Genomic DNA, 11,630 nt, shown 5'->3' with positions numbered 1-11,630 from the left:
GCAGAATAATTAGAAATAAGGACAACGTCCATACTTGTAAAGGTTTTAAACAAAAACAGAGTTTTCTATGATCGTAGCTCATTTCATTCTCCGGTGTCCGTTTGCATATGCAGGTGATCCCAGGCCAACCTCGCACTAGTCATTGAATTTAATATTGAGTCGGCATTTTTTAGAAAGAGCGTAACAGCTATGAATGAGTGGTTGACATATTTGATCACATGACATTTCTAATATGTAAAAGTTGTTGATCTGGTCCAGATAAATAGTTTTTATGTTGCTGCTTATTCAGCCAAGCAAGCTGGGCTATCAGAAATAAAAGGCAGCCGAACAGCCTGACAAAGAGAAATGTTTACTGCCCAGCTGACTTTCAGATGCCACTTCCCACAGTTTGGCAGTCGTTTTCGACTGATCGAAGCAATCAATTACACTGTTTGGACGAGATCGGGTTGGGTTCCCCACAGCAGCAGAGCAGGGTTGACTTTTCCGAGCAGCGTCATGTGAAACTATTTGAAGAATTCAAGGCCACGTCACTAAGTTACATCCCACTGAAAAGATTGTTGCTCGGATGCTGCGATGTCAAAGAGCGGCTCGGGCCCTTGGATGCAGCCTGTTTGGCCGGAGCCACATGACTGAGGAGACTTGCTGTTCCTTCAGTGGAATCCCTTTGTCTCTCTTCAGAGCCGGGGCATCTGACTGCGAGGGGGGGGGGGGGGGGGGGGGGGGCTCTAGACCTCTGGAGTATTCCACACAGACACGCCAGCAAACCTCAACCCTCCTCACACAACAACAAATGACAGACTGAACACTGATTCACAGTAATCAACCCCTCCTCGACACGAGGAGCAATTTGTGAGTCACAATGAAGAAGAAGAGGCAGATATCCAGCTGCAGAGGTGTCGAGACGTCGGTGAAGGCAAACAGAGGACTGATAGCAGCAAAACAAGGTCATAAACCGGCGACTTGCACCTTTACTACTGGACGGGGGCCGCTGCTGCAGACGCTGCACACCTAGTGGGGCTCGTTGCTGCACGCTTTGCTGGCCCTGCTGTGAGTCACTCTTCTGCTCGCAGCCAACAGATCAAGGCTGTGGCCCCGGGTCCCCTGTTAGCCCCCAGCCAGCCTCCAGGTGGGCACCGCTAATGAGCCCCAGTCGCAGCTCCGGCGTGGGCCTCTTCTTCCCATGGATGGAAGAGGCCACAGTGGGGTGGGGGGTAGGTCTTCTGGCTGGGTCACCACCAGGCAGGGGGCAGGGGATGGGACAAGGAAGAGAAATGCAAAGGCGAGAGCTGAAAATCACACTTTTCAGACCTTATTAATGGTGAGTTTGTATATGAGTGTGGGAAGATGGAGCGTGAGGTCCGTGGAGGGGAAAAGCCTGTTCCACGTTCATTTGGTGCTCTTTGATCCACGCTTATTGTAATTGACTACACAGTAGGCCGCTTGTTTCCATGCTCTTGAATGGGCCAGGCGGTAGGTTCTCTTTGCCTTTACAGGGTGAGGTATTCCAGAGTAAACAAGCCCTCCTTCATCTGCGATGTGATGCACGTGAAAGCCAGCGCAGTGACTAATGGCTGTGCTTGTCTGACGCTGCCAGCCTCTGCTTTTGTCTCCCGTGCTTTTGATGTGATTGATACGTGATGTTGTCAGTGGCAAAAATCGTCTCCTCTGCCGTTAACTGTTTGGCCCAAAATAAAAGTTAAAGGGAGGGTGTGCGCGCCGTGAAGTGTGTGAACCTCCACATCGGAGAGAGGGAAGGAAGGGTGGAGGCATTTGGGGTTTAAACTTTAAAGGGTGCTTTGATGATGGCATGATCATCAGGGTGACCACAAACTTTGGCCATTATTTCAGCCATTGTGTGCACTAGTCACACAATGGTTGGATTTCATTGGCTCACGTATACAGTAGTTGTCATTGTCTTTTTTACTTTGAGGATTCCTTTGCTTTACCTCGCGTCTGGAGCAGGAATCTGCTGAGCTCAGCCTCCGTGAGAAAAATCAAGTAAAGGATAGTTTCCGTGCTAGCGTCTTGAAAAGGCAGCACATCTTGCTGTGAATGTTGTCAAAATCATGATTTTATGTTTTATAAAACAACAAACTATTTGAGCACATTCGACAAGCTGTTTTGTACAACTGGATTCGAATGCATGATTTAAAGTCAGCCTGAGGTGGATGGCTGTTTCAGAGCTCGGCCGTCTGGCCGTATTAAAACATGTTCTAATACGCAACCTATCCGTCAACTGTCCGTAGTTACTTCTTCTGTCCGCTGTCCACGCATGAGGTTAAACACTGAGACCACCTACTTCATCAGATATGATGAATGGCATTGGATACCTATAGGATAATCCAAACATGAAGACAAAAACATGGATCCCTGTACCCTCACCCCTTTCTGCCTCTCATTCAGATCATGAGCCGACGTATTTTAGGGTCTCTAGCGTCTCTTTTGGGTGTAAAAAGAGTTGGTTTCTCACTGAGTTACCATTTTTTTTTCTTCTTCGTGTGTTGGATCTCCTGCGGTGCTGGTCAGTCAAAGTGGAGAACCCTTGCTTCGTGGGTTCACACCAACGCCATAAAGAAGCCTTTGTCGCCAATGAGAGGGGTCATCTCTCTTCTCCGCCGGCCAATAAACGTCGACATTCTCCACCTTTCTTATGATTTTGTTTAACTCACGGGCCCAAACAAAAGTCCAGCGACTTGAATTATTCACACAGAGACTCGAACAAAGGATTCATTTGCATCGATTTTGCTTCTCCATAAAAGGAATGGGTTTTTTGTGTTTGTCCGTACGAGAGCAAAGCATTTCAACCAACAAATTGAACAAAAAGATCAATAGCATATATTAATATGGCTATCAAGGGGAGAAATCTCAATGTTGTCGCTTTGTTAGTTCGTTTGGAAGATTTTCCACTTGGTCTGCAGGCATAGTGGACGCGACTTTTGTGTGTGATTTACGTGTTCGAGAACATTGGTCTGAATTTAAATGGCTGGGCTTGTGACACTTTGGAGAGGTTCTTTATAAATCACGAGTGAGGAGTTGGTGTGTTAACGCAGTGACGAATGTGTGCTTGTCTGTTTGGCTCATTCAGCTTCATTCACCTCAGCCTGTGAAAAACCTTGTTCTCTTTTTACGTCTGTTTGGTTTGGCTGGAATGGATTAGACACAAATTGGCGCAAAAGAGAGCGAGAGAGAGAGAGAGAAAAGGCTGATTTTCTGCCTGATTTTTCCGTGTGTGTATCCCCACTCTGGTATTTGCTTTGAGTCTAGTGCAAGAAATATTCTCTAAAAACACGCTGCATAAAGATTGGGCTATAGCAGTTTTTAACAACCAATAAAAGACGGAAGATGGTTGACATGATTGCAGATATTTTACACGAGTCATCGGGGGGAAACAGAACTTTGTAATGATTCAATAATGTATTTGGCTCTTTGACACTTTTGCAAAAAATTGAATCGCGTTTACTTTTTCTATATACTGTAAAATGTTGTGTATTGCATGTAACATTACAAAAAAATTAATATGAACATTAACAAATATTCACTGAAGATTAACAGAAAAGTCAACGTCTTTTTGAAGTCAAACCTTTTAGTGACACTCAGTCGATTTCTATCTAGAACGTTATTTGATCCTTTGTCTTTGCAGTGCCCGCCCTCTGTTTAAAATCCAGCAACTTGTTTGCAGGAGGACGAGGGGGTTGCCAGTCCCATGGAGTGCAACCTTGTTCTGCAGAGCCCAAGATGAGCTATATCTGTCATAGCCCATTCCTCTGTGGATCCATGATAGGAATGAAGTGCTGCGGTGTGCCCGAGCTGCAAAGGGCTTCTGAAATGCTGTAATGTAATTATGTGGACAGTCTCTCAGATCCATTAGCTTGAATTGGTTCTGCAGGCCCCATTCAGTCCGTGGGCTGCCGTGCCTTTTCTCAGGGGCGGCTCTGAAGTCATCTGAAAGGACCTCCTCTGTACTCATTGTGCTCATTGTCTTTGTAGGCCTGTTATTAGTGAGGGAGTCAAGTTACGGCTCACTACTGATGAGTGCTTCAGAGATTTTACAGTTACAGGAGGGGGCTACATTTTAATTTTATCTGTGACGTTTAATCATATCAGACTTGAGGATTAATCCTCGATTTCGCTGCGTGATCAGTGAATTGCTAAATCTTGCATCCTTCAATGACTCCTACTGAGACTTCATTATCAATAACGTAGCTAAATGTAATTGTCTAATTGTGTGTTTGTGTCACCACTCCTCCCACATGGTTTGCGATCACTATAATTATCTTCAATGCCTGTGGACCAATTTGTTTCATCAAGTAGGAAGGGAATACTTAAAAAAAATTAAATGGCAAAAAAGTTCTTATTCAAAGAATTTCTTTCCTAGGGTTTGATGATAATATAATTTATTTAGTCATCCAAACACAAAGACAGTGACAACTTGCAAAAGCAAATCAATACAAAACTCCATTTAATTTACTTAAAACGTTTTTAACAACTTGTCCGTGAAAACCCTGCTCTCGTCCCGCCGTCGAGATAAAAGCGGAGATTGCATTAGCCTTGTAGTTTACAAAACGTGCCTCAAACATTTTATCTGCTGACCAAATTAAAGGTTCCAGCAATTTCGAAAATTTGATTTAGAGCTTTGTGTCCACCTAATCTCTGGCATTCAGACAAACACCAGTGGAAATGTCCAAATGCGTCACTGCACAACTTTAAAGGCCTTTCCCATGTATAGCAGTCTAGTGACCCATTCTAAATAACCTATATCATTGGGGAACTGTGGTGTATAAAGGAGTCCATTGGGACCTCTGCTGAAAGGGCTTTTTTTTGGGGGTGGAAGCCTGGATGAAAAGTGCAAGGAGGAGGATAAAGAAAAGGTATAGGAGATGTCAGGACGCCTTTGGAAGGAAAACAAACTGCAGAGACCAGTGTGAGTTGACTTAATCTGATTAGACTAACCTCATCAACAGCCCACTTAAAAGGGAGAAGAAAGCCCTGAATTGGGGCGAGAAGCAAGAGAAAAGGGTCTCTCTCTGTTCAGAAAGCCAAAGAGGCTCCTTGAATGCACCATATTGTACTGGACATGCTGGTCTGCAGATGGCAAAATGACAACAAGCCGGTTGAAAAGTGAGGCAAATATAATTGATCTCAGGCTTTTTTTTTTCCCCCTACAGGTATGAAAACAGCCAAGGGAGTAATGAGATTAAGGAAGAATAAAGTGAAAGTCCGTGAAAAATACCACTTTCCCCTCACATTTGTGGTGCAAACACTTGGCTTTGAAGCCGGAGACTGAATGCAGCCACTCCCGGAATGCCATGAGAAATATTTCCAAATTCATAATAAGATATTCAAATTCTGACCTCTTATAAAGCACCCTGCAGTCTTTGGTAATACATCAAACAGTGAATGGTTGAGTGAGAAAATAGCTGTTTTAATACCAGCATTGTTGGGTATTAAAAGAAATCTGGCCACTTCTGAATTTAGGAAAACCATAGCAACAACAAAACATTCCATCCTGGTGAAGGAAAAGCCTCTCAGATCTTTTTGCCAAATATGCAGGGAAAACAACACATATTTTACACAGGTATTTAACCCGGATATTTCAATATTTACTTTAAATAGATCCCCTGATGGATAATCAACCATGTTTTTTTTTGTTTTTTGCAAATCCCTGCATTTAAAGTGAGGTGAATGTATGTAGCCACAGAGGCTTAGATCAGCTGGTGGTGAGTCTTTGGTTTTACTCGTCATTATCATCATCATCATAATTATCATCACCATCATCAAAAACAACCAATGTATATAAAAACATTACACTGAATTTAAAAAGAAAGCACAATGTATATAAATGTATAGGTATATTTATCTTGAAATTGTTCTGATGTACAGTATTTGAAAGTACACAGTTATCATAAAATAAATATCAAAATAATTTGGGTTTCTAATTTTCACACCTTAATAATGACATTTATACACCAATAAGACGTTTTCACATGTTTAATGACACAGTGTGTGTGTGAGACAAAGCCAAGGCACTGAAATAGCTCAGTGTTGGGGATTCATCATGGCAAACACATCTACCAGCACTAGATTTGGGGCGTGTGCAAAAAAGGATCGGCGGGCCAACAACGGCTAATACAGATATAATTGACTCTCCTTCTGCGTTCTGCACATGTATTTGTAGAAGTGATCCGGCTCATTGTACGACAACAAATGAAGCAGGCAGCGGTCAAAAGAAGCTGCTGAGCCTCCCCAGATCTGGACAACAGACCACTGAATTTGGCCAAATCTGCAAACACAGCTTCTCCCTCCTTTGGGGGGGGGGGGGGGTCCTTCATCTAACCAACCCCCCCCCCCGACATTGCCTCCTGCAGACCCATGCTACCTCATATAACTTAGTCAAAAAGCAACGTTTTCCTCTTGTCTGTTGAGTGTTGATCATCTCTTAAAAACAGCAGTGTTCCCAACATTCCTCAGGCGAGTGAAGTCGGCGTCGGATGCTCTATTAGCGGGGACCCTCAACAAGTTTATTTTGGTTGAAGGAGAATTCCTGTTCTCTTTCTTGTCTGAGCCAGAGATTGAAATGCAGGAATGAAGAATGAAAGGAATTATTTGTGGATTGTGTTTAAAAAAGCAAGAGTTATCAGTTATTGGGGGGGTGGGTGTGGGGGGCTTCTCTGTCCATATTATTTTATTAACGCAAAATCTCATTAACTCCGCTGCTGCAGGGAGCAGTTGTGTAATCCGCATGGAGCTCTGGAGATTTAGATCTGCATCAATTGGACCGATCCAAGAGCAAATAAAGATGATGTGAGCCCAAGCACACACAGCTGGCCCTTAAGACTCAGGATCCTGGGTAAATAAGGGTCCGGGGGGGGGCATGACCCACTAAACAATGACTGATACTCTAGTAGAAGCTGGACTAACACAGGACTAAGCAGAATTTTATTACATTTTGCCTGTTTCAATAGACTACTGCCTAAAATAATAAGTTGGTATCAGTTTTAAGATTACCAGGACATCTTTAGATGTTTTAATGCCTCTATTGTCGCAGAACACCGACCGATTTAACCGTAAGCCTGCCGCTCACTCGCATAAAGATTCCATTTGTGTCACAGTTGTATCAAGGCTGACTGGCAACTGTCAAATTGTGCTTCTATAAGCATAACTAGCATCAACAGACCTTTACATTTACGCATTAATTTAATAGTTGCATTTTTATAGCCCATTTACTCCAAACCACAGACACATTCACATAATCCTGCATGCTATTTAGTTTTGTTACTTTTTGGAGGTCAAGATGTAAAATAATCAAAAGCAGACCAAATCTAAATTAGATATGGCTTCCATGTAAATGTAATGCCTGTTTTTATTTAGTCACAGTCATCTTATTGTTTGATTCTGAAGATGTGTTTGATTTGCGTCTGATTTAGTTGGTGAGGGCGGAGATGTGCCACCTTGTGGTCGACTCAGAGCAACGAGTGCAAAAAGTTTCATTTTCTTCTTCTTCCCTTTTTGTCTTTGGTCCTTTTGCTTTGTTTTATGCAAAAATAAGAAAAACACATAGAAACTGTGAGGATATAAAGTGATACGAATAAGTAAAAAGAGAATAATTGCTGCCCATTTACTTGTACATTTCTGCCGCTGGATGGCGCTCCTCTCCTTCACACCTTTTATCCAACATAAATTTGCTGAAGGGATGGGAAAGATTTTACAGGAAGTATCTTTGGCTTTTGTTTTGATGGTTATACATCTATCAGATACGAGGTTTTTTGTTATTAATTCATAAAATGAACATCACAAAAGTATCATTGATACCAACAATAAACCCAGTGCTCAATAAAAAGTAAGTGATTTGTTCTATTCATTCTATTCTATTCTATTCTGCTCAGAATTCAATGTTTTCTGGTTTTGTTTTTAATATGACGCACGGTCTCCTCGCAATAATCTGCTCGTTTTGGCACGTGCTCCCGCGTCGACCGGAGAGGACTTTGCGGGAGCGGCACGCGGACAGATGCGGGCCCCCCGCTCACCTCCTCCTCCTCCTCTTCCTCCTCCTCTCTCCGCTTTGACCCGCTCCCGCGCCAGGATGATTGACACGGAGCCGTCCACACAGCCAATCAGAGTGCGCCCTGCTGTATTTGCGTAAAGTGACCGCACGCCATTGGCTCGGTACGCGCCACTGCAAACCGCCTCGCGTGCCGCTGCAGACGGCGTCTCCACGGACTTTTAAAAATAGGCAGAACGTGCGCGTTTCCGCGTAAATCACAGAATGTTTTTTTTTTTTTATGTCGTTAGTCGGGACCTTCAACTCTAACGTGCGCATTCACTGTCACGTTTCACATGAACCACGCCAGATTAAGAATAAACAACATTCCTTTACGCATGAATAACTTGCGTGGAAGCAACACCCACGTTCACTCCAGATTTATTGAGCGTAAAAGTAGGCTTTGGGCTGCGACGTAAACGCCCATGCGCACACGGGATCTTTCTTTTCGTGCACAAACATCAAGCAGTAAACAATTTTGACGCGCAAGGAGCAAAGTTGGAGGCAAACACCCCTTATCGCTTCACAGCGCGCTCCGAACCCGACCGCCGCGGCTCCGCTCCACTTTGTCGTTTGTCCCCGCAGGGCTGATTGAGCAGCGCGTGACTGGCGGCCCGCGGGGGGGTGGGGGGGTGTCCAATCGGCGCTCTGCCCCGCGCCCGATGGGTGAGTCCTCGCTGCTATTGGCTGAGGCGAGTGTGGGAAAGAATGCAGAGAGGGATTCACACGAACCGGGCGCACGCGAGCGGGCTATAAGTAGCGCCGAGGCGTGCGTCGGCGTGCAGAAGCGCAGTGTCTATAGTCGCCGGTGCAGCGTGCGCGCGCCTCGTTGCTCACATGACAGTTCGGTGAGCGCGTAACGCAAACGGATCGGACGGAGCGGCGACTTGTTTACGTTCGGCTCATCCCGAAGGCTTTGATCTTCTCCCTTGAAGCGTCCCCAGAGGATTTACCTTTTCAGGTTGGGCCTGCTTTCTGGTCAACAATGCCAGCGGACACGATGGAAAAGCAAACGGCATCGCCTATTGCCGGTGCCCCTGCGAACGGGACGCACACACCGGACAAACCGAAAAATGCCAGCGAGCATAGAAAAGTACGTATTTTATTCTATTTTATTGTCGCTTACAAATGTAGAGTTTAGAAAAGAGTTTGTCAAAAGAGAGCAGACTTGGCGGAATGCGATTTAAAGTGTGTGTTTATTTATTTATGCCGAATAATTCATACTTTGCAGTCATCCAAGCCGATCATGGAGAAACGCAGGAGAGCAAGAATAAACGAAAGCCTGGGCCAGCTCAAGACTCTGATCCTGGATGCACTGAAAAAGGATGTAAGTGTGTGTGTGTGTGTGTGTGTGTGGGGGGGGGGGGGTCGTTTCAAACGTGGACTGGAGACTCATTTTTTAATATATATATATATATTTAATGTCTCACAGAGCTCCAGACACTCAAAGCTGGAGAAAGCAGACATCCTTGAAATGACAGTGAAACACTTGAGGAACCTGCAGCGCGTGCAGATGAGCGGTAAGTTGTTGTTGTTGTTGTTGTTGTTTAAATAGACCTTTAGAGGTTTAAGACTAAAATGGCTGACTAATATTTACTACCTGTGTCTCCCAGCAGCTCTTTCCGCTGACGCGACCGTCCTGAGCAAATACAGAGCCGGATTCAACGAGTGCGTGAACGAGGTGACGCGCTTCCTGTCCACCTCGGAGGGCGTGAACGCGGAGGTGCGATCCCGGCTCCTCAGCCACCTCTCCGGCTGCGTGGGACAGATGATGCCCATGAATTATCCACAGCAGGCCGCTTCCCAGCAGGCGCACCTGCAGGCGCCGCCGCTTCACGTCCAGCTTCCGTCCACGCTTCCAATCAGCGGCGCTGCTAAACTCGGTCCCGAGGCCGCGTCCCCGAAGGTCTTCGGTGGATTCCAGCTGGTGCCCGCCAGCGACGGACAGTTCGCCTTTTTGATCCCTAACCCGGCCTTTGCCTCCGCCACCGCTCCGGTCATCCCGCTTTACGCAAACGCGGGGGTGCCCGCTGCGCTCAATGCCAGTCCCGTGCACGGCAGCTCGGCGCCGTCTGCAGCGTCTCCCGTCCACGGCATGACGTCCTTCTCCGCGGGGTCCCAGGCGGTCAGCCCGGTGGGGGTCAACGCCAGCTCGGAGAGCAGCGAGCCAGTGTGGCGGCCTTGGTAGCGAAAGGACAAGGGACAGTTTTGACTTGTATCCAACTGCGCACGCGCCTGTTTTGCGGGCTGGAGCGTGTCCGCATGCGGGACGTCAACCGAAAACTTTATACCCCCCAGTGGTTGTTATTGTTTCGTTTTATGGAACATGAGCTGCCTTAAAAGTTTTTATATTTACTGATTCCAACATTTGGAGAGGCGATATATAGAAGCTATACGATGGAACATTTATAGGACTGTTGTGTTATGAAGTACTTTTAATGAAAAGGTTTAGTTTTGTACAGAGCTGTTATTGATTCTTTATACCAAAGCTGTGTTTTATATTCTTTGTTGTTTGCGCCGAAAAGAAGAAGAAAAAAATAGCCGATGGGTCGAATAAACAAGATTTCAGAAATCAAGCTTCTTCTCTGCAGCATGTGTACTTGTGGTTTTTATACATGCAGAATATAATTTGTCATGTGTAGTACTGTGCATATACATTAAAAAATAGAAAACACATTAGGAAACGGCCTTTTCAATTTGACAAACAGACCAACATTAAAGTGCAATTATAATCCAGTATGAATTCCTTAAGTGAGCACCTTGTCACCAGTTTAGCGGGATCTCTTTACATCTGACTGGGGAACGCTCCAGGGACAATAGGGGGGCGTCTCTTGCTATAAAGGTAATTAAAGGTTCTGAAAGGGGGTCTCATCCCGTATGCAGCGGGAGCAGTAAGAAGTCTAAACCCCATTCATGAGCCTGGGAAATGCACTCAGGGGTTAATGCCACTAACAGATTGCCTCAGTGAAAGAAGAATATGGAAAGATCCTCACATCCTTTTGTGGATCAATTGTTCGATTCCACTCCCAGTGGGCCTACACCTCCATAAAGGAGCAAACCAGGGGACTCCGTTAGTCTTTGTTTGACGGAAACCTGAAATGGGAGGGGGGGGGGGGGGGTAAACCTATAGAACATTAAAGTTTATGACACCCAAATCACTCTTTCAAAATGTTCACTATAATTTGGTCGTTAAAGAATACACACAGTCTTTCTTTGATATAACTTCATGCACTATTCTGCTCATTCCTGTGCGTAAATGTATCCTCCTCCAGTGACGGGGTCCGGAACTCAGGGATGGTTTTTCCGTGTCGACGGCGCTGGCCGTGCGTCAGGCACTTGCAAGTCAGCATGCAGGCCCCTCTTTCGGGATTAAGTTACAGTCGGTTAACCCCCCCCCCCCCCCCTCAACATTTAATACTCCACTGACGCGCCGTCGGTGCGCGCGCATGGCTTGGCACAGGCCGGGCGGTTTTCTTGACTTTCTTATAGATTTGATCATCGCGAGCACAAACGAAATACTCCAAGGGCTTTCTTGTGATCAAAACACGTTGTGTGCGCAACTCGTGCGTAAATGCAAATACAACGCATGAAG

General features: G+C 45.5%; 1 protein-coding gene across 3 annotated transcripts; it reads left to right on the top strand.

Moving 5' to 3' along the window:
* Positions 1-8,838: 8,838 nt before the first annotated feature.
* On the top strand, positions 8,839-10,707 carry her9 (hairy-related 9). 3 transcript variants are annotated; one of them, XM_068745960.1, is made up of 4 exons: positions 8,839-9,131; positions 9,270-9,365; positions 9,471-9,558; positions 9,655-10,707. In XM_068745960.1, the coding sequence occupies exons 1-4, from the start codon at positions 9,024-9,026 to the stop codon at positions 10,224-10,226; spliced, it is 864 nt and encodes a 287-aa protein (XP_068602061.1). In that variant the 5' UTR covers positions 8,839-9,023; the 3' UTR covers positions 10,227-10,707. The 3 variants fall into 3 exon arrangements, with proteins under 3 accessions (XP_068602061.1, XP_068602052.1, XP_068602044.1); XM_068745951.1 differs by having other exon boundaries at positions 9,652-10,707; XM_068745943.1 differs by having other exon boundaries at positions 9,270-9,558; positions 9,652-10,707.
* The last annotated feature ends 923 nt before the right edge of the window (positions 10,708-11,630 follow it).

This window comes from Brachionichthys hirsutus, chromosome 2 (genome assembly GCF_040956055.1).
Source record: "Brachionichthys hirsutus isolate HB-005 chromosome 2, CSIRO-AGI_Bhir_v1, whole genome shotgun sequence".
Classification (NCBI taxonomy): Eukaryota; Metazoa; Chordata; class Actinopteri; order Lophiiformes; family Brachionichthyidae; genus Brachionichthys; species Brachionichthys hirsutus.
This window is presented reverse-complemented; position numbering and strand designations above follow the sequence as displayed.

What these genes read in the sequence shown, in the direction of transcription:
- her9 (XM_068745943.1), top strand. Translation starts at nt 9,024, where the DNA reads ATGCCAGCGGACACGATGGAAAAGCAAACGGCATCGCCTATTGCCGGT. An exon ending in ATGCCAGCGAGCATAGAAAA is followed by an intron (nt 9,132 to 9,269) that starts GTACGTATTTTA and finishes CATACTTTGCAG; the next exon opens with TCATCCAAGCCGATCATGGA. An exon ending in GCAGCGCGTGCAGATGAGCG is followed by an intron (nt 9,559 to 9,651) that starts GTAAGTTGTTGT and finishes TGTGTCTCCCAG; the next exon opens with CAGCTCTTTCCGCTGACGCG.